Genomic DNA, 26,608 nt, shown 5'->3' with positions numbered 1-26,608 from the left:
GAGAAATCCCCAGGAAAAAATCCCAAATATCCCAAAAAATCCCAATAAAACTTGCAGAGGAATCCCCAGGGAAAATCCCCAAATATCCCAAAAATCCCAATAAAACCTGCAGAGAAATCCCCAGGGAAAATCCCCAAAATATCCCAAAAATCCCAATAAAACCTGCAGAGAAATCCCCAGGAAAAAATCCCAAAAAATTCCAATGAAACCTGCAGAGAAATCCCCAGGGAAAATCTCCAAATATCCCAAAAATCCCAATAAAACCTGCAGAGAAATCCCCAGAGAAAACCCAAAATATCCCAAAAAATTCCCAATAAAACCTGCAGAGAAATCCCCAGGAAAAAATCCCAAATATCCCAAAAAATCCCAATAAAACCTGCAGAGAAATCCCCAGAAAAAAAATCCCAAATATCCCAAAAATCCCAATAAAACCTGCAGAGAAAGTTCCTTAAAAAACAAGCTGAAAAAAAAAAACCTACAAAAAAAATCCCACAAAAAACCCTAAATAAAAAACTGCAAAAAAAAAAAAAATCCCATAAAAACCTTTACAAACCACAGTAAAAACCCATTGAAAAAACCCTAAAAAAGGCTAAAAAAACAACCCCCAAAACACACCAAAAATGCAAAAAAAAAAGACTAAAAAAATCCTAAAAGGAGCCCAAGAAACCCCTAAAAAAAAACTCCAAAAAATCCTGAGTGAGCCCCAAAAAATCCCCAAAAATCCCAGAACCTCCCCCCAAAAAAGTCTCAGAAAACTCCAAGAAAATTAAAAAAAACTCAAAAAACCCCAAGAAAATACCCCCAAAAATTTTTAAAAGCCCCCAAAAATCAAAAATAGATAAAAAAAAAAAAAATCCCAATAAAATCCCAAGAAAACAAAACAAAAAAAAAACCAAAATCAAAAATAAATCCCCCCCAAAATCCTAAGAAAATCCCAAGTAAACCCCCCAAAAAATCTTAAAATCCTCCTAAAAAATCAAAACTAAATCCCAAGTAAATCCCCCAAAAATAAAATTAAAGTATCCCCAAAAGTCCCCAAAAAATCCCAGGGAAACCCCCCCAAAAAAACCCCAAAATAAAAAAATTCCCCCCAAAATTCCTAGAAAAATCCCAATAAAATTCTAAGAAAACCAAAAAAAACCCTAAAAAACTCCAAAAATAAAATTCCCCGAAAACCCCAAAAATAAAGAAATCTCCAAAAAAACCAAATCCTCCCAAGATATCCAAACTAAATCCCAAAAAAATCCCCCAAAATAATTAAAAAAAAATCCCCAAAAGCCCCAAAAAAATCCCCAAAAATTCCCCAAAAAACCCCAAAATAAAAAAATCCCCCAGAATTCCCCCAAAATTCCCCAAAAATAAAAAAAAAATCCAAAAATGCCCAAAATTCGAAAATCAATCCCAAAAATTGCCCCCAAAAAGTTTTAAAAATTCCCCAAAATTTCTCTCCCCTTCCCGGCCCCGCCCCCTCTGGCCCCGCCCCTTCTCCCCATGGCCCCGCCCCTTCTTCTCCGGCCCCGCCCCTCCCCTGGCCCCGCCCCTCCCCCTATTTATTCCCCCGCCCCTCCCCCCCCCCAGCGCTGCTCGGGCCGGATTAAAGAGCCAAGGGACTGGTTTGGACTGGTTTATACTGGTCTGTACTGGTTTGGACTGGTCTGGACTAGTCTGGACTGTTTTGGACTGGTCTGGACTGGTTTGGGCTGGTTTGGACTGGTCTGGACTGGTTTATACTGGTCTGGACTGGTCTGGACTGGTCTGTACTGGTTTGGACTGGTTTATACTGGTCTGTAGTGGTTTGGACTGGTCTGGACTGGTTTGGACTGGTCTGTACTGGTTTGGACTGGTCTGTACTGGTCTGGACTGGTTTGGACTGGTTTGGACTGGTCCATACTGGTTTGGACTGTTTTATACTGGTCTGGACTGGTTTGGACTGGTCTGTACTGGTCTGGACTGGTTTGGACTGGTTTGGACTGGTCTGTACTGGTCTGGACTGGTTTGGACTGGTCTGTACTGGTTTGGACTGGTCTGGACTGGTTTGGACTGGTCTGGACTGATTTGGACTGGTTTGGACTGGTTTATACTGGTCTGTACTGGTCTGTACTGGTCTGTACTGGTCTGGACTGGGTTGGACTGGGTGGCACTGGGGTGGGGGCAGGACTCCTACTGGTTTGTACTGGGAGGGGTGCAGTGGGTGTCACTGGTTCGACTGGGTTATACTGGGGGGTGGTACGGGTGGGACTGGTTTGTACTGGTTTGTACTGGTTTGTACTGGTTTGTACTGGGAGGGGGTGTGGGTGGTACTGGTTTATACTGGGAGGGGGAGGGGGTGTCACTGGTTACACTGGGCTGGGCCCAGTCCCGTTCCCAGTGCTCCCAGTATGGCCCAATCCCATTCCCAGTGCTCCCAGTATGGCCCAGTCCCGTTCCCAGTACGGCCCAGTCCTGTTCCCAGTGCTCCCAGTACGGCCCAGTCCCGTTCCCAGTGCTCCCAGTACGGCCCAGTCCCGTTCCCAGTGCTCCCAGTATGGCCCAGTCCCGTTCCCAGTATGGCCCAGTCCCGCTCCCAGTACGGCCCAGTCCCATTCCCAGTGCTCCCAGTATGGCCCAGTCCCATTCCCAGTGCTCCCAGTATGGCCCAGTATCCCCTCCCAGTATATCCCAGTATCCCCAGTTCCCCCAGTGCCCATTCCCAGTACATACCAGTACATCCCAGTACATCCCAGTACCCCCAGTTCCCATTCCCAGTACATCCCAGTATCCCCAGTTCCCATTCCCAGTACCCCCAGTTCCCATTCCCAGTACATCCCAGTACATCCCAGTACCCCCAGTTCCCATTCCCAGTACATCCCAGTACCCCCAGTATCCCCTCCCAGTCCATCCCAGTCCATCCCAGTATCCCCAGTTCCGCCCTGCCCGACACCCCCGCGCCGCCAGGTGTCGCTCTCTCGGGCGGAGCCGCTCTGGCCGCTCCTCTCGCTGCTCCCACCGGAAGTGGCCGCTCGGGCCGCTCCATCCCCTCCTCTATGGTTCGCTCCTCCCCTGGCGGAGGCACCGTCACGTGACCGAAAGCCTCCTGGCGCCGCGTGACCGGAAGCGCGGTGACGTCATTGTTTGCGGAAGTGCCGGTGCGGAGCCGGGTGAGGGCCGGGGGCGCTCGGGGGCGTTTGGGGACATTCGGGGGCGTTTGGGGACATTCGGGGACATTGGGGGACATTCGCGGGCATTCGGGGCCGCCTCTGGGGCTCGGGGGCACGGAGGGGCGCGGGGGCCGCTCGGGGGCGCTCTGAGGGAGTCGGGGCGGGGTCGGGAGGGCCTGAGGGGGAGTGGGGGCCGCGGGACCGGCCCGGGCACCGCCTGTCACCTCCGTGTCACCTCCGGTGTCACCTCCCCGGGGCCGGGTCACCTCCCTGTCCCCCTGTGCCACCACCGGCTCCCCCTGTGCCCCCTCTCTGTCGCCGTGTGTCCCCTCCGTGCCATCTCCCTGTCTCCCTGTGCCACCTCCTTGTTCCCTCCGTGTCCCCCTGTGCCACCACCGGGTCCCCCTGTGCCACCTCCGTGTCACCTCCCTGTCTCCCTGTGCCACCTCCGTGTCACCTCCGTGTCCCCCTGTGCCACCACCGGGTCCCCCTGTGCCACCTCCGTGCCACCTCCCTGTGTCCCTGTGCCACTTCCGTGTCCCCTCCGTGTCACCTCCCTGTCCCCCTCTGCCACCACCGGGTCCCCCTGTGCCACCTCCGTGTCACCCACCTGTCCCTTCCTCATCCCTGTGTGTCACCTCCGGGTCCCCGTGTGTCACCTCCGTGTCCCTGAGTCACTTCCCTGTCCCCGTGTGTCACCTCCTGTCCCCTCCCCTGTCCCCCTGCTGTCCCCCCCGCTATCCCCTGTCCCCATCTCCAGGTGCCACCACACCCCCGTGTCCCCTCATGGCCGTGTCCCCAACGTCCCACAGGTGTCCCCAGTGTTCCGTGGCTGTCCCCAGTGTGCCACCAGTGTCCCCAGTGTGCCACCAGTGTCCCCAGTGTTCCGTGGCTGTCCCCAGTGTGCCACCAGTGTCCCCAGTGTGCCACCAGTGTACCCAGTGTCCCGTGGCTGTCCCCAGGTGTCCCCAGTGTCCCCATGTCCCCACGGAGCTGCTGCAGCAGAGCCAGCACCCCCTGAGCCGTGTGCCATCGCTGTACCCGTGTGTCACTGATGTCCCCAGTGTCCCATCAGTGTCCCCAGTGTCCCATCAGTGTCCTCAATGTCCCCAGTGTGTCACTGATGTCCCCAGTGTCCCATCAGTGTCCCATCAGTGTCCCCAGTGTCCCATTGCTGTCCCTGTGTGTCACTGATGTCCCCAATGTGCCATCAGTGTCCCCAGTGTCCCATCACTGTCCCCAATGTCCCGTCTCTGTCCCCAGTGTCCCGTCTCTGTCCCTGATGTCCCCAGTGTCCCATTGCTGTCCCCAGTGTCCCCAGGTGATCCCGTGTCTCATGGAGCACCTGTGGCAGAACCCTGGGCTGTGTGCCACCACTGTCCCCAGTGTGCCACCGGTGTCCCCAATGTGCCACCAGTGTCCCCAATGTCCCACCACTGTCCCCAGTGTGTCACCGGTGTCCCCAGTGTGCCACCAGTGTCCCCAATGTGCCACCAGTGTCCCCAATGTCCCGTCAGTGTCCCCAGTGTTCCCTGCTGTCCCCAATGTCCCCAGGTGTCCCCAGGTGTCCCCAGGTGTCCCTGCTGGCCCCCCCGAGCTGCTCCGGCAGAACCAACGTGCTCTGTGCCTGTGTGTCACCGTGTGTCACTGTGTCACTGTGTGTCACTGTGTGTCCCTGTGTGTCACTGTCACTGTGTGTCACTGTCCCTGTGTGTCCCTGTGTGTCACCGTGTGTCACTGTGTGTCACTGTGTGTCACCGTGTGTCACCGTGTGTCACTGTGTCACCGTGTGTCACTGTGTCCCAGTGTGTCACTGTGTGTCACCGTGTGTCCCTGCGTGTCCCTGTGTGTCACTGTGTGTCCCAGTGTGTCACTGTGTGTCACTGTGTGTCACTGTGTGTCACTGTGTGTCACTGTGTCCCTGTGTGTCACTGTGTGTCACCGTGTGTCACTGTGTCCCTGTGTGTCACCGTGTGTCACTGTGTCCCAGTGTGTCCCAGTGTGTCACCGTATGTCCCTGTGTGTCCCTGTGTGTCACTGCGTGTCACTGGGTGTCACTGTGTGTCACTGTGTGTCACTGTGTGTCACCGTATGTCCCTGTGTGTCCCTGTGTGTCACTGTGTCACTGTGTGTCACCGTGTGTCACCGTGTGTCACTGTGTGTCACCGTGTGTCACTGTGTGTCACTGTGTGTCCCTGTGTGTCCCAGTGTGTCACTGTGTCACCGTATGTCCCTGTGTGTCCCTGTGTGTCCCTGTGTGTCACTGTGTGTCACTGCGTGTCCCTGTGTGTCACTGTCCCTGTGTGTCACCGTGTGTCCCTGTGTGTCACCGTGTGTCCCTGTGTGTCCCTGTGTGTCACTGTCCCTGTGTGTCACTGTGTGTCACTGTGTGTCACTGTGTGTCACTGTGTGTCACCGTGTGTCCCTGGGTGTCACTGTGTGTCACTGGGTGTCCCTGGGTGTCACTGTGTGTGACAGTGTGTCACTGTCACTCTGTGTCACTGTGTGTCACTGTGTGTCACTGGGTGTCCCTGGGTGTCACTGTGTGTCACTGTGTGTCACTGTCACTCTGTGTCACTGTGTGTCACTGTGTGTCATTGTGTGTCCCTGGGTGTCACTGTGTGTCACTGTGTCACTGTGTGTGACAATGTGTCACTGCATGTCACTGTCCCTGTGTGTCACCGTGTGTCACCGTGTGTCCCTGGGTGTCACTGGGTGTCACTGTCACTCTGTGTCACTGTGTGTCACTGTGTGTCCCTGTGTGTCCCTGTGTGTCACTGCGTGTCACCGTGTGTCACTGTGTGTCACTGTGTGTCACTGTGTGTGACAGTGTGTCACTGGGTGTCCCTGGGTGTCACTGTCCCTGCTGGCCCCCTGGAGCTGCTCCAGCAGAACCAGCGCGCTCCGTGCCTGGGTGTCACCGTGTGTCCCTGTGTGTCACTGCGTGTCCCTGTGTGTCACTGTGTGTCACTGCGTGTCACTGTGTGTCCCTGGGTGTCACTGTGTGTACCTGTGTGTCACTGTGTGTCACTGTGTGTCACCGTGTGTCACCGTGTGTCACCGTGTGTCCCTGTGTGTCACTGTGTGTCACTGTGTCACTGTGTGTCCCTGTGTGTCACCGTGTGTCCCTGTGTGTCACCGTGTGTCACTGTGTCCCTGTGTGTCACCGTGTGTCACTGTGTGTCCCTGTGTGTCACTGTGTGTCACTGTGTGTCACCGTGTGTCACCGTGTGTCCCTGGGTGTCACTGTGTGTCACTGTGTGTCCCTGGGTGTCACTGTGTGTCACTGTGTGTCCCTGGGTGTCACTGGGTGTCACTGGGTGTCCCTGTGTGTCACTGTCCCTGTGTGTCACCGTGTGTCACTGTGTGTCACTGTCCCTGTGTGTCCCTGTGTGTCCCTGTGTGTCACTGTGTGTCACTGTGTGTCACTGTGTCCCTGTGTGTCCCTGTGTGTCCCTGTGTGTCACCATGTGTCACTGTGTGTCCCTGTGTGTCCCTGTGTGTCCCTGTGTGTCACTGTGTGTCACCGTGTGTCACCGTGTGTCCCTGGGTGTCACTGTGTGTCACTGTGTGTCACTGGGTGTCCCTGGGTGTCACTGTGTGTGACAGTGTGTCACTGTCACTCTGTGTCACTGTGTGTCACTGTGTGTCACTGGGTGTCCCTGTGTGTCACTGTGTGTCACTGGGTGTCCCTGGGTGTCACTGTGTGTCACTGGGTGTCACTGGGTGTCCCTGGGTGTCACTGTCCCTGCTGGCCCCCTGGAGCTGCTCCGGTAGAACCAGCACGCTCTGTCCCTGGGTGTCACTGTGTGTCCCTGTGTGTCACTGCGTCACTCTGTGTCACTGTGTCTCTGTGTGTCACTGTCCCTGGGTGTCACTGTGTGTCACTGTGTTCCTGTGTGTCACCATGTGTCATGGTGTGTCACCGTGTGTCACTGTGTGTCACGGTGTGTCACCGTGTGTCACTGTGTGTCACGGTGTGTCACTGTGTGTCTCTGGGTGTCTCTGAGTGTCACTGTCCCTGGGTGTCACTGTGTGTCACTGTGTGTCACTGTGTGTCCCTGTCCCTGTGTGTCACTGCGTCTCTGGGTGTCACTGTGTGTCACTGCGTGTCACTGTCCCTTTGTGTCACCATGTGTCACTGTCACTGATGTCCCCAATGTCCCCCAGTGTCCCCAGGTGTCCCTGCTGGCCCCCTGGAGCTGCTCCAGCAGAACCAGCGCGCTCCGTACCTGGGTGTCTGTGTGTCACTGTGTGTCACTGCGTGTCACTGTGTGTCACCGTGTGTCACCGTGTGTCACTGTGTGTCACTGCGTGTCACTGTGTGTCCCTGGGTGTCACTGTGTGTACCTGTGTGTCACCGTGTGTCACTGTGTCCCTGGGTGTCACTGTGTGTCACTGTGTGTCACTGTGTGTCACTGTGTGTCACCGTGTGTCCCCGTGTGTCCCCAATGTCCCCAGGTGCCCATGGAGCTGCTGTTCGGGCGCAGGCGCTCCCCCGAGGAGCTGCTCCGGCAGAACCAGCGCGCTCTGTCCCTGGGTGTCACTGTGTCACTGTGTCACTGTGTGTCACCGTGTGTCACCGTGTGTCCCCAATGTCCCCAGTGTCCCCAGGTGCCCATGGAGCTGCTGTTCGGGCGCAGGCGCTCCCCCGAGGAGCTGCTCTGGCAGAACCAGCGCGCTCTGTCCCTGGGTGTCACTGTGTGTCACTGTGTGTCACTGTGTGTCACTGTGTGTCACTGTCACTGATGTCCCCAATGTCCCCAGTGTCCCCAGGTGCCCATGGAGCTGCTGTTCGGGCGCAGGCGCTCCCCCGAGGAGCTGCTCCGGCAGAACCAGCGCGCTCTGTCCCTGGGTGTCACTGTGTCCCTGTGTGTCACCGTGTGTCACCGTGTGTCACCGTGTGTCACCGTGTGTGTCCCCAGGTGCCCATGGAGCTGCTGTTCGGGCGCAGGCGCTCCCCCGAGGAGCTGCTCCGGCAGAACCAGCGCGCTCTGTCCCTGGGTGTCACTGTGTCACTGTGTGTCACTGTGTGTCCCCGTGTGTCACCGTGTGTGTCCCCAATGTCCCCAGGTGCCCATGGAGCTGCTGTTCGGGCGCAGGCGCTCCCCCGAGGAGCTGCTCCGGCAGAACCAGCGCGCTCTGTCCCGCGCCGTGCGCGAGCTGGAGCGCGAGCGGCAGAAGCTCGAGGCGCAGGAGAAGAAAATCATCGTGGACATCAAGAAAATGGCCAAGCAGGGCCAGATGGTCAGAGGGGACACTGGGGGGACATTGGGGACACTGAGGGGACATTGGGGACACTGGGGACACTGGGGACACTGAGGGGACATGGGGACATTGGGGACACTGAGGGGACAGTGGGGACATTGGGAACACTGAGGGGACAGTGGGGACATTGGGGACCTGGCAGGGCCAGATGGTCAGAGGGGACACTGGGGACACTGGGGACACTGAGGGGACAGTGGGGACATTGGGAACACTGAGGGGACAGCAGGGCCAGATGGTCAGAGGGGACACGGGGACACTGGAGGGACATTGGGGACATTGGGGACACTGAGGGGACATGGGGACATTGGGGACACTGAGGGGACAGTGGGGCCAGATGGTCCGAGGGGACATGGGGACACTGAGGGGACACTGGGGGGCATTGGAGGGGACCCTGGGGGACATTGGGGACACTGAGGGGACATTGGGGACATGGCAGGGCCAGATGGTCAGAGGAGACACTGGGGACACTGGGGACACTGAGGGGACATTGGGGACACTGAGGGGACACCGAGGGGACATGGGGACATTGGGGACACTGAGGGGACATGGGGACACTGGGGACACTGGAGGGACACTGAGGGGCATTGTGGGGGGCATGGCAGGGCCAGATGGTCCGAGGGGACACTAGGGACACTGAGGGGACACTGAGGGGACATGGGGACATTGGGGACACTGAGGGGACAGCAGGGCCAGATGGTCAGAGGGGACACGGGGACACTGGGGGGACATTGGGGGCATTGGGGACATTGGGGACACTGAGGGGACAGTGGGGCCAGATGGTCCGAGGGGACATGGGGACACTGAGGGGACACTGGGGGGCATTGGAGGGGACACTGAGGGGACATTGGGGACATGGTAGGGCCAGATGGTCAGAGGAGACACTGGGGACACTGGGGACACTGAGGGGACAGCAGGGCCAGATGGTCAGAGGGGACAGTGGGGACACTGAGGGGACATTGGGGACACTGAGGGGCATTGTGGGGGCATGGCAGGGCCAGATGGTCAGAGGGGACATGGGGACAGTGAGGGGACACTGGGGACACTGGGGGGACACTGGGGACATGGCAGGAACAGGAGGGACAGTGGGACAGAGGGGACAGCAGGGCCAGATGGTGTGAGGGGACACGGGACACTGAGGGGACATTGGGGACACTGGGGGGACACTGGGACACAGCAGGGACAGCAGGGGCAGATGGTGAGAGGGGACAGAGGGGACACAGAGGGGACAGATGGTCAGTGAGGACAGAGGGGACACTGGGGACATCAGGGGACACTGAGGGGACAGCAGGGACACAGCGGGTGTGGGCAGGTGGGAGAGGGGGGAGGGGATCAGGGAAAAGGGACAGAGGAGACAAGGGGACACTGGGGGGGTCATGGGGTGTCCCCTGTCTGTCCCTGCTGTCCCCTCCCTGTCCCCAGATGTCCCTGCTGTCCCCTCAGTGTCCCCTGCCTGTCCCTGCACGTCCCTGGTGATGTCCCCCCCTGTCCTCTCTGTCCCCTGATGTCCCCCTGTCCCTGCTGTCCCTTCTGTCCCTGTTTGTCTTTCTCTGTCCCCACTGTCCCTGTCCATCTGTGTGACATCCTTGCTGTCCCCTGGTGTCCCCTGACACTGTGCCCCCTGTCCCCAGGACATTGTCCCTGTCCTCGTGTCCCTAACGCTGTCCCCTGTGTCCCTGTCCCTAACGCTGTCCCCCCTGTCCCCTGTGTCCCTGTCCCTAACGCTGTCCCCTGTGTCCCTGTCCCTAACGCTGTCCCCCCTGTCCCCTGTGTCCCTGTCCCTAACGCTGTCCCCTGTGTCCCTGTCCCTAATGCTGTCCCCCCTGTCCCCTGTGTCCCTGTCCCTAACGCTGTCCCCTGTGTCCCTGTCCCTAATGCTGTCCCCTGTGTCCCCTGTGTCCCTGTCCCTAACGCTGTCCCCTGTGTCCCCTGTGTCCCTGTCCCTAATGCTGTCCCCCATGTCCCCGGGATTCTGTCCCCCATGTCCCTGATGTTGTCCCTGACACCGTCCCCGTGTCCCTGTCACTGTCCCTAACGCTGTCCCTGTCCCCAGGACGCTGTCCCTGTGTCCCTGACCCTGTCCCTGCTGTCCCCAGGACGCTGTCCCCTGCTGTCCCCATCTCCCTAACCCTGTGTCCCCTGTGTCCCCAGTGTTGCTGTCCCTGTGTCCCTAACCCTGTCCCCAGTGTTGCTGTCCCCGTATCCTAACCCAGTGTCCCTGTGTCCCCAGGACTCTGTCCCTGTGTCCCTGTCCCTAACCCTGTCCCTGATGCTGTCCCCATGTCCCCAGGGCACTGTCCCTGTCCCTGACACTGTCCCCATGTCCCTAACCCTGTTCCTGACGCTGTCCCCATGTTCCCAGGGCACTGTCCCTGTGTCCCTGTCCCTGTCCCTAACGGTGTCCCCATGTCCCTAACCCTCTCCCTCACACTGTCCCTGTCCCTAAAGGTGTCCCCATGTCCCCAGGATGCTGTCCCCTGCTGTCCCTGTGTCCCCAGGACACTGTGCCTGTCCCTAACTGTGTCCCTGATGGTGTCCTCATGTCCCTAACCCTGTCCCTGATGGTGTCCCCATGTCCCCATGATGTCCCCAGGATGCTGTCCCTGTCCCTAACAGTGTCCCCATGTCCCCAGGATGTGTCCAGGACGCTGTCCCTGTCCCTGACACTGTCCCTGACGGTGTCCCCATGTCCCCATGCTGTCCCCATGTTGCTGTCCCTGTCCCTGACACTGTCCCTGACGGTGTCCCCATGTCCCCATGCTGTCCCCATGTCCCTGTCCCTGTCCCTGTCCGTGTCCCTGACGGTGTCCCCATGTCCCTGTCCGTGTCCCTGACGGTGTCCCCATGTCCCCATGGTGTCCCCAGGACGCTGTCCGTGTCCCTGACACTGTCCCTGACGGTGTCCCCATGTCCCTGTCCGTGTCCCTGTCCATGTCCCCATGTCCCTGTCCATGTCCCTGACAGTGTCCCCATGCCCCCGGGACGCTGTCCCTGTCACCCTGTCCCTAACCGTGTCTCTGACGGTGTCCCCATGTCCCTGTCCATGTCCCTGACGGTGTCCTCATGTCCCCATGCTGTCCCCAGGACGCTGTCCCTGTCCCTGTCCGTGTCCCTGACGGTGTCCCCATGTCCCCACGCTGTCCCCATGTCGCTGTCCCTGTCCCTATCTGTGTCCCTGACGGTGTCCCCATGTCCCCACGCTGTCCCCAGGACGCGGTGCGGGTGCTGGCCAAGGACCTGGTGCGCACGCGGCGCTACGAGCGCAAGTTCATCGCCATGAGAGCCAACGTGCAGGGGGTGGCACTGCGGGTGCAGACCCTGCGGTCACACAGCGCCATGGCCACCGCCATGCGGGGGGTGACACGGGCCATGGCCACCATGAACCGACAGGTGAGTGTCACTGTGTGTCACTGTGTCACTGTGTGTGTCACTGTGTGTCACTGAGTGTCACCGGGGTGGCACTGCGGGTGCAGACCCTGCGGTCACACAGCGCCATGGCCACCGCCATGCGGGGGGTGACACGGGCCATGGCCACCATGAACCGACAGGTGAGTGTCACTGTGTGTCACTGTGTCACTGTGTGTGTCACTGTGTGTCACTGAGTGTCACCGGGGTGGCACTGCGGGTGCAGACCCTGCGGTCACACAGCGCCATGGCCACCGCCATGCGGGGGGTCACCAGGGCCATGGCCACCATGAACCGACAGGTGAGTGTCACTGTCACTGTGTGTGTCACTGTGTGTCACTGAGTGTGTCACTGTGTGTGTCACTGAGTGTCACCGGGGTGGCACTGCGGGTGCAGACCCTGCGGTCACACAGCGCCATGGCCACCGCCATGCGGGGGGTGACACGGGCCATGGCCACCATGAACCGACAGGTCAGTGTCACTGTCACTGTGTGTGTCACTGAGTGTGTCACCGAGTGTGTCACTGTGACACTGTGTGTGCCACTGTGTCTGCCTTTGTCCCCTGTGTCACTGTGTGTCACAGTGTCACCTGTGTCACCCGTATCACCCAGGTCACGGTGACACCCCTGTCACAGATGGTGGCATGAGGGTCACCTGGCTGTCCCCACTGCCACGCTGCTGTCCCTGGGCTCACCCTGTTGTCCCCTGTGTGTCCCCAATGTCCCCGCTGTGTCCCCAATGTCCCCAGCTGTCCCCAGTGTCCCTGCTGTCCTCACTGTCCCCAGTGTCCCAGCTGTCCCCAATGTCCCCAGTGTCCCTGCTGTCCCCTGCATCCGTGGTGTCCCCAATGTCCCCAGCTGTCCCCTGTGTCCCTGCTGTCTCCAATCCCGCCAATGTCCCAGGTGTCCCTAATGTCCCCAGTGTCCCCAATGTCCCCAGTGTCCCCACTGTCCCCTGTGTTCCCAGTCTCCCCAATGTCCCCAATGTCCCCAGTGTCCCCTGTGTCCCCAATGTCCCCAATCCCCCCAGTGTCCCCAGTGTCCCCAGTGTCCCCTGTGTCCCCAGCTGAAGCTGCCCCAGATCCAGCGCATCCTGCTGGAGTTCCAGAAGCAGTCGGAGCTGGCTGTGCCCCCTGTGTCCCCAGTGTCCCCAATGTCCCCAGTGTCCCCAATGTCCCCAGTGTCCCCAATGTCCCCAGCTGTCCCCTGTGTGTCCCCAGCTGAAGCTGCCCCAGATCCAGCGCATCCTGCTGGAGTTCCAGAAGCAGTCGGAGCTGATGGACATGAAGGAGGAGCTGATGAACGACGCCATCGACGACGCCCTCGGGGACGAGGACGACGAGGACGAGAGGTGGGGACACCTGGGGACACCTGGGGACACCTGGGGGACAGCTGGGGACACGGGGGGGACAGCTGGGGACACGGGGGGGACTGCTGGGGACACCTGGGGGAGAGGCAGGGGACACACAGGGGACACATGGGGACACGGGAGGGACAGCTGGGGACACTCAGGGGACACCTGGGGACATGTGGGGGACACTGGAGGGACACACAAGAGACACCTGGGGACACCTGGACACACCTGGGGACACAGGAAAGACACAAGGGGACACTTGAGGGACACCTGGGAACACCTGGGGACACCAAGGGGATGTGGGGATGGAGCAGGTCCCAGTCTCTCCCAGTGTCCCCTCCCAGTCCCTCCCAGTCCCTCCCAGTCCATCCCAGTCCATCCCAGTATCCTCTCTCTCTCCCAGTGACATTGTGGTGTCCCAGTGTCCCCTCCCAGTCCCTCCCAGTCCCTCCCAGTCCATCCCAGTATCCTCTCTCTCTCCCAGTGACGCTGTGGTGTCCCAGTGTCCCCTCCCAGTCCATCCCAGTCCATCCCAGTCCATCCCAGTATCCCACTCTCTCTCCCAGTGACGCTGTGGTGTCCCAGTGTCCCCTCCCAGTCCCTCCCAGTCCATCCCAGTATCCCTCTCTCTCTCCCAGTGACGCTGTGGTGTCCCAGTGTCCCCTCCCAGTCCCTCCCAGTCCATCCCAGTATCCCTCTCTCTCTCCCAGTGATGCTGTGGTGTCCCAGTGTCCCCTCCCAGTCCCTCCCAGTCCCTCCCAGTCCATCCCAGTATCCCTCTCTCTCTCCCAGTGACGCTGTGGTGTCCCAGTGTCCCCTCCCAGTCCCTCCCAGTCCATCCCAGTATCCCTCTCTCTCTCCCAGTGATGCTGTGGTGTCCCAGTGTCCCCTCCCAGTCCATCCCAGTCCATCCCAGTATCCCTCTCTCTCTCCCAGTGACGCTGTGGTGTCCCAGTGTCCCCTCCCAGTCCATCCCAGTCCATCCCAGTATCCCACTCTCTCTCCCAGTGACGCTGTGGTGTCCCAGGTCCTGGACGAGCTGGGGCTGAACCTGACCGAGGAGCTGGCCAGTGAGCGGGGGAGGGGCGGCCGTGGGGACGGGGGGGTTGGGGGGTTTGGGGGGGGTTTGGGGATTTTGGGGGAATTTTGGGGGGTTTGGGGGATTTTGGGGAATTTTGAGGGATTTTTGCAGGATTTTTGGGGAGATCTGGGGGCGATTTGGGGGATTTTGGGGGAATTTTGGGGGATTTGGGGGGAAATCTGGGGGAATTTTAGGGGATTTTGGGGGAATTTTAGGGGATTTGGGGGCATTTGGGGATTTTGGGGGGGATTTGGGGGATTTTGGGGGATTTTGGGGAATTTTGAGGGATTTTTGCAGGATTTTTGGGGAGATCTGGGGGCGATTTGGGGGATTTTGGGGGAATTTTTTGGGGGATTTGGGGGCATTTGGGGATTTTGGGTGGGATTTGGGGGATTTTGGGGGGTTTGGAGAATTTTGGGGAATTTTTTGAGGGATTTTTGCAGGATTTTTGGGGAGATCTGGGGGCGATTTGGGGGATTTTGGGGGAATTTTTTGGGGGATTTGGGGGAAAATCTGGGGGGATTTGGGGGAATTTTAGGGGATTTTGGGGGAATTTTGGGGGGATTTGGGGGCATTTGGGGGAATTTTGGGGTGGATTTGGGGAATTTTGGGGGGGATTTGGGGGATTTTGGGGGGTTTGGGGATTTTGGGGAATTTTGAGGGATTTTTGCAGGATTTTTGGGGAGATCGGGGGGCGATTTGGGGGATTTTGGGGGAATTTTGGGGGATTTGGGGGGAAATCTGGGGGAGTTTGGGGGATTTTGGAGGGATTTGGGGGATTTTGGGGGGAATTTTGAGGAATTTTGAGGGATTTTTGGGGAAATCTGGCGGGATTTTGGAGGGATTTGGGGGATTTTGTGTTGAAGTTCTGGAGGAATTTGGGGGGATTTGGGGATATGAGGGAGATTTGGGGGTGTTTGGGGGATTTTTGGGGAATTCAGGGGGAGTTTGGGGGAGTCTGGGAGGGATTTGGGGGGATTTTGGGGAAATTTGGGGGATTTTGGGGCATCTGGAAGGATTTGTGAGGGATTTTTGGGGAGTCTGGAAGGGATTTGGGGGATTCTGGGGGAATTTCGGGGGATTTGGGGGGGATTTGGGGAGAATTTGGGGGGATTTGGGGAGAATTGGGGGGATTTGGGAGGAATTTGGGGGGATTTGGGTGGATTTTGTGTAGAAGTCCTGGAGGAATTTGGGGGGATTTGGGATATTTGGGGGATTTCTGGGGAATTCAGGGGGGAGTTTGGGGGGTCTGGGAGGGATTTGGGGGATTTTGGGGCATTTGGGAGGAATTTTAGGGGGATTTGGGGGGATTTGTGAGGGATTTTTGGGGAGTCTGGAAGGACTTTGGGGGATTTTGGGGAGGATTTGGGGGAGTCTGGGAAGGGTTTGGGGGGATTTTGGGGGATTTGGGGGATTTAAGGGGTCGGGGTGGGCATTTTGGGGGCTCCTGGGAGAGATTTGGGGGATTTTGGGTCATTTCCAGGGCGTTTCTGGGGGTTTGGGATCATCTAGGTGGGATTTGGGGTTAATGGGGTTTGGGGTAATTTTAGTGGGATTTGGGGTTAATCTGGGTGGGATTTGGGGTTAACGGGATTTGGGATGATTTGGGTGGGATTTGGGGGAATTTTAGTGGGAATTTGGGATAATCTGGGCAGGATTTGGGGGAATTTGGGATAATCTGGGCGGGATTTTGGGGAATTTGGGATAATCTGGGCAGGATTTGGGGAATTTGGGATAATCTGGGCGGGATTTTGGGGAATTTGGGATAATCTGGGTGGGATTTTGGGGAATTTGGGATAATCTGGGCGGGATTTTGGGGAATTTGGGATAATCTGGGTGGGATTTGGGGGAATTTGGGATAATCTGGGCGGGATTTTGGGATAATCTGGGCAGGATTGTTTGGGGGATTTGGGGTAATTTTAGTGGGATTTTGGGATAATCGGGGCGGGATTTTTTGGGATTTGGGATAATCTGGGTGGGATTTGGGGGGATTTTGGGGGATTTGGGTAGGGTTGTTTTGGGATTTGGGGTTACTCTGGGTGGGATTTTGGGGGATTTTGGGATAATCTGGGTGGGATTTTTCCGGGATTTGGGGTCACTCTGGGTGGGATATGGGGTCACTCTGGGTGGGATTTGGGGTTAATGGGATTTGGGATAATCTGGGTGGGATTTTGGGGTTATTTCAGTGGGATTTGGGGTTAATGGGATTTGGGGTTGCTCTGGGTGGGATTTTGGGGGATTTTGGGATAATCTGGGTGGGATTTGGGGTTATTTCAGTGGGATTTGGGGTTAATGGGATTTGGGATAATCTGGGTGGGATTTTGGGGAATTTGGGATAATCTGGGTGGGATTTTTCCGGGATTTGGGGTCACTCTGGGCGGGATTTGGGGTTAATGGGATTTGGGATAATCTGGTGGGATTTTGGGGTTATTTCAGTGGGATTTGGGGTTAATGGGATTTGGGGTTGCTCTGGGTGGGATTTTGGTGGATTTTGGGATAATCTGGGTGAGATTTTCAGGTTATTTCAGTGGGATTTGGGGTCACTCTGGGTGGAATTTTGGGGTTAATGGAATCTGGGATAATCTGGGTGGGATTTGGGGTTATTTTAGTGGGATTTGGGGTCACTCTGGGTGGAATTTTGGGGTTAATGGAATCTGGGATAATCTGGGTGGGATTTGGGGTTATTTCAGTGGGATTTGGGATAATCTGGGCAGGATTTGGGGTCACTCTGGGCGGGATTTGGGGTCACTCTGGGCAGGATTTGGGGTCACTCTGGGCAGGATTTGGGGTCACTCTGGGCGGGATTTGGGGTCACTCTGGGCGGGATTTGGGGTCACTCTGGGCGGGATTTGGGGTTAGTTTTGGGGATTGTCTGTGCTCTGCGCTGTGCCCTGAGTGTCCCCTCTGTGTCCCCGCTCTGTCCCCAGCCCTGCCAGCCCCGGGGGGGTCCCTGGCAGCGGGGGAGGGGCGCGGGGGGGCCGAGGCGGCCGCGGCCGCTTTGGCCGACGCCGACGCCGACCTGGAGGAGAGGCTGAAGAACCTGAGGAGAGACTGAGCCCAGGGCGGCTCAGCTGGCACTTGGGCACTGCTGGGACTTGCTGGGACTTGCTGGGATTTTTCCTGATTTTCCCCGATTTTTTCCGGTTTTTTTGGGATTTTTTTGGGATTTTTTTGGGATTTTTTCTGATTTTCGGCCGTCCCATGGGGGGGTTTTGCCCCTTTATTCTGATTTCTCTGCCCCACTCCTGGGAGCCCCCAGAGTCTGATCCCCTTCCGTTGGGATTTTTCCCCTTTTGGGGATGGTTTGGGATTTTTTGGGAGTTTTTAGGATTTTTTTGGATTTTTTTTGCATTTTTTTCGGATTTTTGGGGGATTTTTTTTGGATTTTTTCTGATTTTCGGCCATCCCAGAGGGGGAATTTTGCCCCTTTATTCCAATTTTTGGGGGGATTTTCCAGTGCCTGCCCCACTCCTGGGAGCCCCCAGAGTCTGATCCCCTTCCGTTGGGATTTTTCCCCTTTTTGGGATGTAAAAAAAAAATTTGGGATTTTTTTTCTGATTTTTTTGGGATTTTTTTTTGGACTTTTGGCCATCCCAGAGGGGGAATTTTGCTCCTTTGTTCTGATTTTTGGGGGATTTTTTGGGATGGTTTGGGTGGTTTTGGGATTCTGGCCAGACCCCAGTGGGATTTCCCCTTTTTTTTGGGATTTCCCCTTTTTTGGAGGATTTCCCTTCTTTATTTTGGATTTTTTTGGGATTTTGGGGCAGGATTTCCCCCTTTTTTGGGATTTCCCCCTTTTTTCGGATTTCCCTTTTTTTTGGGACTTCTCTCATTTTTTGGGGATTTTCACTCTTTTTTTTGGGATTTCCCCATTTTATTTAATATTTCCCCCTCTATTTAGGATTTCCCATTTTTTGGGATTTCCCATTTTTTGGGATTTCCCATTTTTGGGATTTCCCATTTTTGGGATCTCCTCCTTTTTTTTGGGATTTCCTCCTTTTTTGGAGACTTTCCCCTTTATTTGGGATTTTCACTCTTTATTTAGGATTTACTTTTTTGGGGGGGATTTTCCCTTTTCTGGGATTTCCCATTTCAGGGACTTTCCCATTTTTGGGATTTCTCTTTTTTTGGGATTTCCCTTTTTTGGGATTTCCCATTTTTGGGATTTCTCTTTTTTGGGATTTCCCTTTTTTGGGATTTTCCATTTTTGGAATTTTCACATTTTTGGGATTTCCCATTTTTGGGATTTTCCCTTTTCTGGGATTTCCCATTTTTGGGATTTCCCATTTTTGGGATTTTCCATTTTTGGGATTTCTCTTTTTTTGGGATTTTCCATTTTTGGGATTTTCCATTTTTGGGATTTCTCTTTTTTTGAGATTTTCCATTTTTGGGATTTTCCTTTTTCTGGGATTTCTCTTTTCTGGGATTTCCCTTTTTTGGGATTTCCCATTTTTGGAGCTTTTTGACCTCCCAGGCTCTTCCCCCTTTTTGGGGTTCCCCCCTCCTTGGGACACTATTTTGGGGTCAATTCCCATTTTTGGGGTTTTTTCCCCCCTTTTTGGGGTTTCCCCCTCCTTGGGACACTATTTTGGGGTCAATTCCCATTTTTGGGGTTTTCCCCATTTTTGGGGTCTCTCCCCCGCTCTGGATCTCTCCCATTTTGGGTTTTTTCCCCCATTTTGGGTTTTTTTCCCCCATTTTGGGGTTTTTCCCCCATTTTGGGTTTTTTTCCCCATTTTGGGTTTTTCCCCTCCCCCAATAAAGGTTCGGCCCCGAGCGGCTCCGGCTCCTTCCCAGTTCGGGACTGGGAGCACTGGGAGGGGGGAGGGGCGGGGGGGGGGGGAGGATTTGGGGTCGCTTTGGGGTGGGGGAGGGGAAGGAACCCCAACCTTGGATTGTTTCGGTGGGAAAACCCCAAAGTTTGGGGTCTCTGGGGCGGTTTTGGGGTCATTTGGGGGGGTTTGGGTTCAGTTCTGGGGTTTGGGGTCATTTTGGGGGGTTTGGGGTCATTTTATGGGGTTTAGTTCATTTTGGGGGGGTTTGGGGTCATTTTTGGGGGGTTTGGGGTCAGTTGTGGGGTTTGGGTTCATTTTTGGGGGGTTTGGGTAATTTGGGGGGGTTTGGGGTAATTTCGGGGGGTTTGGGTTTTTTTGTGGGGTTTGGGTTCAGTTTGTGAGGTTTTGGGTAATTTTGGGGGGTTTGGGTTCATTTTATGGGGTTTGAGTTAATTTTAAAGGGTTTTGGTTCATTTTTGGGGGGTTTGGGGTCATTTTGGGGGGTTTGGGTTTTTTTGGGGGATTTGGGTTCAGTTTGTGGGGTTTGGGTTCAGTTTGTGAGGTTTTGGGTAATTTTGGGGGGGTTTGGTTCATTTTTGGGGGGTTTGGGGTCAGTTGTGGGGTTTGGGTTCATTTTGGGGGGTTTGAGTTAATTTTAAAGGGTTTTGGTTCATTTTTGGGGGGTTGGGTTCAGTTGTGGGGTTTGGGATAATTTTTGGGGGATTTGGGTCCTTTTGAAGGACTTTGGGTTCATTTTATGGGGTTTGGGTTCATTTTAAGTGGGTTTGGGTTCATTTTGGGGGGTTTGGGGTCATTTTGGGTGGGTTGGGTTTTTTTGTGGGGTTTGAGTTCAGTTTGTGGGGTTTGGGTTCATTTTTGGGGGGTTTGGGTAATTTCAGGGGGTTTGGGGTAATTTCGGGGGGTTTGGGTTTTTTTGTGGGGTTTGGGTTCAGTTTGTGAGGTTTTGGGTAATTTTGGGGGGTTTGGGTTCATTTTATGGGGTTTGAGTTAATTTTAAAGGGGTTTGGTTCATTTTTGGGGGGTTTGGGGTCATTTTGGGGGGTTTGGGTTCATTTTTTGGGGGATTTGGGTCCTTTTGAAGGAGTTTAGGTTCATTTTATGGGTTTTGAGGTAATTTTAAAGGGGTTTGGTTCATTTTGGGGGTTTGGGGTCATTTTATGGGGTTTGGGTTTATTTTTGGGGGGATTTAGGTTCAGTTTGTGGGGTTTGGGGTCATTTTGTGAAGTTTTGGGTAATTTTGGGGGGTTTGGGTAATTTTGGGGGGTTTGGGGTCATTTTATGGGGTTTGAGTTAATTTTAAAGGGGTTTGGTTCATTTCTGGGGGGTTTGGGGTCATTTTATGGGGTTTGGGTTTTTTTGGGGGTTTGGGTTCATTTTGGGGGGTTTGGGTTCATTTTTGCGGATTTGGGGTCGTTTTGAAGGATTTGGGGTCATTGTGTGGGGTTTTGGGTTCATCTTAAGGGTTTGGGTTCATTTTGTGGGGTTTTGGGTTCATTTTGTGGGGTTTGGGTTCATTTTGTGGGGTTTTGGGTTCATTTTATGGGCTTTGAGTTAATTTTAAAGGGGTTTGGTTCATTTTGGGGGGTTTGGGTTCATTTGAAAGGGTTTTGGGTCATTTTGGGGGGTTTGGGGTCATTTTTGCCGATTTGGGGTCGTTTTGAAGGATTTGGGGTCATTGTGTGGGGTTTTGGGTTCATCTTATGGGTTTGGGTTCATTTTGTGGAGTTTTGGGTCATTTTGGGGGTTTTGGGTTCATTTTTGGGGGTTTTGGGTCATTTTGTGGGGCAAAAAAACCCAAAATTTAATTTTTCAGTGAGAAAACCCCAAAATTTGGGATTTTCTGAATCTCCTGAGCTGAGCTCTGGGATGATTTTGGGTTCATTTTGTGGGGTTTGGGGTCATTTTGTGGGGTTTGAGGTCATTTTAAAGGGTTTTGGTTCATTTTTTGGGATTTTGGGTCATTTTAAAGGGTTTTGGTTCATTTTTTGGGGTTTTGGGTTCATTTTTTGGGATTTTGGGTCATTTTTAAGGGTTTTGGTTCATTTTTTGGGGTTTTGGGTTCATTTTTGGGGGTTTGGGTTCATTTTTTTGGAGTTTTGGGGGTATTTTAGGGTCTCTCTGATTTTTGGGGTGTTTTGGTCATTGTTGGTCATTTCTTAAAAAAAATAAAAAAGATTTTCTCCACCCTCCCCCTGGGAAAAGCAGAAATTCCTCAATTTCCCCCCAAAAATCGCTGATTTCTGGCAACATTTGGGGTTTTTGAGTTTCAAATTTAAAAAAAAAAACCTGAAAAGTGAAGTGAAAAATCCCCAAAAAGCGGAAAAATCCCCCACAAAAAAATCCCACTTCCCTTTTTTGGGGCTTTTTGGCTTTTTGGGTTTTTTTTGGTTTTTTTTTGCATTTCTGACGTTTTTCCTGGGAGGTTTTTGGGGCTCAAATCACTCAAAAAACCCCAAAATCGGCTGAAAACCCAAAATAAAAACCTGAGATTTTCCTGGGACGGGAGCACAGGTGAGGGGGGACCCCAAAATTCGGGATTTGGGGAGAAACCCCCAAAATTTGGAGCCAGGGAGGAACAAAAATTGGGGATTTAGGGAAAAAATGACTCAAAATGGGAATTTGGGGAAGGAAACCCCAAAATTTTTATCTGGGAATGCCCCAAAATTCCGATTTTTGGGGTGGGAACCCCGAAATTGGAGCTGGGGATTGGGGGAGCCCCAAAATTCGGAGTTTTGGGTTTGGGGAGCCCCAAAATTGGGAATTCTAGAGAGGGGAACCCCCAAAACTGGAAGCCCCAAAAAAGGGAATTTTCGGGAGGGGGAAACCCCAAAATTTGGAGCCAGGGAGGAACAAAAAATGGAGAAATTGGGAAAAAGGGACCCAAAAATGTGAATTTAGAGAGGGGGGACCCCAAAATCGGAGCTGGGGAGTCCCAAAGTGGGAATTTGGGGAGAAAAACCCAAAATTGGGAGCTGGGAACGCCCCGAAATTCCCATTTTTGGTGGGAACCCCGAAGGTGGAGCTGGGGATTGGGGGAGCCCCAGAATTGGGAGTTTTGGGTTGGGGAAGCCCCAAAATTGGGGATTTGGGGGGGATCTCTGAGGAACGTTCCGGATGTTTCCGCAGCCGCGGGCGATGGCGCCGCTGCAGGTACGGCCGGGCCGGGGGAGGGGTTGGTGTCATTAATGGCCACAAATCACAGCTTGAATGTTTTATTTTTAATGTTTTAATTTTTAATGTTTTAATTTTTCATCTTTTAATTTTTCGTGTTTTAATTTTTCATGTCTTAATTTTCTATTAAGTTTTAAATCATAATATTTTAATTTTTACTTTTTCTATATTTTAATTTTTAAATTTTAAATTCTAATGAATAACTCTTTAATTTCTAATTCTAATCTTATTAATTTTTAATTTCTCAATTTTTAATTTTAATTATTTCCTTTTTAATATTTAATTTTAATTTTAATTTTGAATTCTGAATTTTGATTTTTTTATTTATAAATGTTTAGCTTTTATTTCTTTTTTAAAAATTATTTCTTGCTTGATTTTTAATTTTTAGAATTTCTTAACATTTTTAAGTTTTTCATTTTTAACTTTTTTTTTTAATTTTGCATTTTTAATTTTTAATTTTTAATTTATTTTTGGTCATGTTTGACCCAAACTGGCTGAGCTGGGGAGGGGCCGGGCTGGGACCCCGAGCTGGCCTGGGGGGGTTCGGCCCCAAAAGGGATTTGGGGTCAGCCCTAAAGGGGATTTGGGTTCGGCCCCAAAAGGGATTTGGGTTCGGCCCCAGAGGGGATTTGGGGTCAGCCCCAGAGGGGATTTGGGGTCAGCCCCAGAGGGGATTTGGGGTCAGCCCCAGAGGGGATTTGGGTTCAGCTTTGGGGGGATTTGGGTTCAGCCCCAAAGGGGATTTGGGTTCTGCCCCAGAGGGGATTTGGGTTCGGCCCCAGAGGGGATTTGGGTTCGGCCCCAAAGGGATTTGGGTTCAGCCCCAGAGGGGATTTGGGGTCAGCCCCAGAGGGGATTTGGGTTCAGCTTTGGGGGGATTTGGGTTCAGCCCCAAAGGGGATTTGGGTTCTGCCCCAGAGGGGATTTGGGTTCGGCCCCAGAGGGGATTTGGGTTCGGCTTTGGGGGGATTTGGGTTTGGCTTTGGGGGGATTTGGGATCAGCTCTGGGGGGCTCTGACGGCCCCGGGCCCCCCCAGCTCCCGGCGCTGCTGCTGCTGCTCGGAGCGGGGACCCCGGGAGGGCCGGGAATTCCGGGAGTTCTGGGAAATTCGGGGATTCCGGGAAATTCGGGGATTCCGGGAGTTCCGGGGATCCCGGCGGTGCCGGGGAGGAGCCGCGAGGAGCTCCCTGGTGAGTGCCGGCCTGGAGCCCGTCCCAGTATGGACCAGTATGGACCAGTCCCTCCAAATCCCTTCCCAATCCCCTCCCAGTTCCTCCCAGTCTCTCCCACTCCATCCCAATTCACTCCCAATCCCCTCTCAGTCCATCCCAGTCCCATCCCAGTCCCCTTCCAGTCCCCTCCCAGTCCTATCCGATCCCATCCTAGTCCATCCCAGTCCCTCCCACTCCATCCCAGTCTCTCCCAGTCCATTCCAATCCCATCCCAATTCCCTCCCCGTTCCTTCCCAGTCCATCCCACTCCATTCCAATCTCCTCCCGCTCCATCTCAATCCCATCCCAGTCCCTCCCAGTCCCTCCCAGTCCCTCCCAGTCCATTCCAGTCCTATCTAACCCCATCCCAGTTCCTCCCAGTCTCTCCCAGTCCATCCCACTCCCTCCCAATCCTCTCCCAATCCATCCCAATCCCATCCCAATCCCCTCCCACTCCATCCCAGTCCCTCTCAATCCCCTCCCAGTCCCTCTCAATCCCATCCCAATCCTCTCCCAATCCATCCCAGTCCCTCTCAATCCCCTCCCAGTCCCTCTCAATCCCTTCCCAGTCCCTCCCAGTCCATCCCAGTCCCTCCCACTCCCTTCCAGCTCCCTCCCGTCCCCTCTCCCGCCGCCCTCGCTCCGTGGCCGCCTCCCCGTGGCTCCGCTGGGTCCCGTTCCGCGGCTCCGTCCCGCCCGACGCCGTCTCCAGCCTCAATCCCCGCTCGGGCCGCGCCGAGTTCGTCTGCTCCACGCGCGACCGCGGCTGCAACCTGGGCTCCTTCGAGCCCTCCCGCGGCGCCTTCTGCTCCTTCGCCTGGGCCGAGCGGGAGCTGCGCAGCGCCGACTTCCAGCTCCTGCTCAACCCCGGCGGCTTCGAGGCGCTCGACTGGGCGGCCGCGTCCTTCGGCAGCACGCCGCCGGGCGCCGTCGAGGGCTGCCCGCTCACCGACATCTTCGTGGGCCGCGGCCCCGAGGGGCTGGGCAAGGCCTCCAAGGAGCAGCAGGCGCTCTTCGTGGCCGTGGACGGCGAGGAGGTTTGGTACAAGTGGTACGAGGTGCTGGTGGTGCGCCAGGGCCCCGCCGCCCTCTCCATCGCCGACGTGAGCTACGAGGGCGGCGCGGCGCTGGAGAGCGCCGAGCCCGCGGAGCTGGCCGAGGTTCTGGCCAGGAACGACGCCTGCCGGGCTGCGGCCACCTGGGTCACCCTGCAGGAGGCCACCGAAGCCGAGCAGGGCTGGAGCGCCGAGCTGCCGGCGCTGGCGGCCGCCCGCGGGGTGCTCCGGGCGGCGCCGGTGATCCTGACCGAGCCGCACGGGTGGGATCTGGGCAACGCCACCGCCGTGCCCTGGGTCGGCGGCGCCGCCGTCACGGAGTTCGTGTCGCGGGAGCACCGGCTCCGGCAGGAGATCCCGGCGCGCTCCGAGTGCTCCGTGCTTCTCCGCGGGCTCCGGCGGCGAGTGCGGGTCCCGTTCCGGGCGCGGCTGACGCGGGAGTTCCGCTCGGGCCGCCCGCACCGCGTGGACATCGCGGGCACCGCCTGGAGCAGCGGCGTCACCGGAGTGCGCCCCGCGCTCGGCCGCTGCCGCCGCATCGCCGAGCTGCCGCCCTGCCCCGACTGGCGCTGAACCCCATAATGCTGATTTTATCCCCAAAAAAAACCCAAAATCCGCGGCAGCGCTCGGCTTCAGCGCGGGGTTTCGGGGTTTGCGGCATAAAGGTGACCCCAAAATGCAGGGAATTGGGGGTTCTGGTGGAGTGTCCTTTTTTCACCCCAAAAATCCAACAGCAACAGCAGAAAACTGGGGCTGAACCCCTGGAATTCTGATTTTATCCCCAAAAAAAACCCCAAAATCCGCGGCAGCGCTCGGCTTCAGCGCGGGGTTTCAGGGTTTGCGGCATAAAGGTGACCCCAAGATGCAGGGAATTGGGGGTTCTGGTGGAGTGTCCTTTTTTCGCCCCAAAAATCCAACAGCAACAGCAGAAAACTGGGGCTGAACCCCCGGAATTCTGATTTTCCTCCCCAAAAAACCCCAAATCCACGGGAACGCTCGGCTTCAGCGCCGCCTTGTATTTTTGGATTTCCTCCCGTATTTTTGGTTTTGGAGTTTCGGGGTTTTTGGGGTTTACAGCATAAAGGTGACCCCAAAATGCAGGGAATTGGTTCTGGTGGAGTGTCCTTTTTTCACCCCAAAAATCCAACAGCAACAGCAGGAATCTGGGGCTGAACCCCTGGAATTCTGATTTTCCTCCCCAAAAAAGCCCCAAAATCCACGGGAACGCTGGGCTTCAGCGCCGCCTTGTATTTTTGGATTTACTCCTGTATTTTTGGTTTTGGAGTTTCGGGGTTTCGGGGTTTGCAGCATAAAGGTGACCCCAAAATGCAGGGAATTGGTTCTGGTGGAGTGTCCTTTTTTCACCCCAAAAATCCAACAGCAACAGCAGAAAACTGGGGCTGAACCCCTGGAATTCTGATTTTCCTCCCCAAAAAAACCCCAAAAATCCACGGCAGTGCTCGGCTTCAGCACGGGGTTTTGGGGTTTGCAGCATAAAGGTGACCCCAAGATGCAGGGAATTGGGGGTTCTGGTGAAGTGTCCTTTTTTCGCCCCAAAAATCCAACAGCAACAGCAGGAATCTGGGGCTGAACCCCTGGAATTCTGATTTTTATCCCAAAAAAACCCCAAAATCCACGGCAGCGCTCGGCTTCAGCGCGGGGTTTCGGGGTTTGCAGCATAAAGGTGACCCCAAGATGCAGGGAATTGGGGGTTCTGGTGGAGTGTCCTTTTTTCGCCCCAAAAATCCAACAGCAACAGCAGGAATCTGGGGCTGAACCCCTGGAATTCTGATTTTCCTCCCCAAAAAAACCCAAAATCCACGGGAACGCTCGGCTTCAGCGCCGCCTTGTATTTTTGGATTTCCTCCCGTATTTTTGGTTTTGGAGTTTCGGGGTTTTTGGGGCTTGCAGCATAAAGGTGACCCCAAAATGCAGGGAAATGGTTCTGGTGGAGTGTCCTTTTTTCACCCCAAAAATCCAACAGCAACAGCAGAAAACTGGGGCTGAACCCCTGGAATTCTGATTTTTATCCCAAAAAATCCCCAAATCTACAGGAACGCTCGGCTTCAGCGCCGCCTTGTATTTTTGGATTTCCTCCCGTATTTTTGGTTTTGGAGTTTCGGGGTTTTTGGG

The 26,608-nt window shown here is 55.1% G+C and overlaps 2 protein-coding genes across 3 annotated transcripts; both read left to right on the top strand.

Annotated features, from left to right (window-relative positions):
- Nucleotides 1–3,048: 3,048 nt before the first annotated feature.
- Nucleotides 3,049–19,017, top strand: CHMP2A (charged multivesicular body protein 2A). The gene is made up of 6 exons (XM_059861036.1): nt 3,049–3,137; nt 8,211–8,384; nt 11,613–11,792; nt 13,027–13,157; nt 14,169–14,230; nt 17,169–19,017. Exons 2-6 carry the CDS (start codon nt 8,217–8,219, stop codon nt 17,294–17,296), a joined length of 669 nt encoding a protein of 222 aa, XP_059717019.1. The 5' UTR covers nt 3,049–3,137; nt 8,211–8,216; the 3' UTR covers nt 17,297–19,017.
- A 2,394-nt stretch (nt 19,018–21,411) lies between these two features.
- On the top strand, nt 21,412–26,180 carry LOC132334731 (natterin-3-like). 2 transcript variants are annotated; one of them, XR_009488460.1, is made up of 5 exons: nt 21,412–21,548; nt 22,164–22,187; nt 23,246–23,399; nt 24,030–25,326; nt 25,560–26,180. XR_009488460.1 is itself a non-coding variant. In XM_059860834.1 (4 exons), the coding sequence occupies exons 2-4, from the start codon at nt 22,173–22,175 to the stop codon at nt 25,046–25,048; spliced, it is 1,188 nt and encodes a 395-aa protein (XP_059716817.1). In that variant the 5' UTR covers nt 21,412–21,548; nt 22,164–22,172; the 3' UTR covers nt 25,049–25,347. The 2 variants fall into 2 exon arrangements, 1 of the variants encoding a protein (XP_059716817.1); XM_059860834.1 differs by lacking the exon at nt 25,560–26,180 and having other exon boundaries at nt 24,030–25,347.
- The last annotated feature ends 428 nt before the right edge of the window (nt 26,181–26,608 follow it).

This window comes from Haemorhous mexicanus, chromosome 16 (genome assembly GCF_027477595.1).
Source record: "Haemorhous mexicanus isolate bHaeMex1 chromosome 16, bHaeMex1.pri, whole genome shotgun sequence".
NCBI lineage: Eukaryota > Metazoa > Chordata > Aves > Passeriformes > Fringillidae > Haemorhous > Haemorhous mexicanus.
This window is presented reverse-complemented; position numbering and strand designations above follow the sequence as displayed.

Bases quoted from the DNA above. Each gene is read 5' to 3' on its own strand.
- LOC132334731 (XM_059860834.1), top strand. The intron at 23,400-24,029 runs GTGAGTGCCGGC...ACTCCCTTCCAG, and splicing joins GAGCCGCGAGGAGCTCCCTG to CTCCCTCCCGTCCCCTCTCC.
- CHMP2A (XM_059861036.1), top strand. From the start codon at position 8,217: ATGGAGCTGCTGTTCGGGCGCAGGCGCTCCCCCGAGGAGCTGCTCCGG. The intron at 11,793-13,026 runs GTGAGTGTCACT...GTGTGTCCCCAG, and splicing joins TGGCCACCATGAACCGACAG to CTGAAGCTGCCCCAGATCCA. The intron at 13,158-14,168 runs GTGGGGACACCT...TCTCTCTCCCAG, and splicing joins GAGGACGACGAGGACGAGAG to TGACGCTGTGGTGTCCCAGG.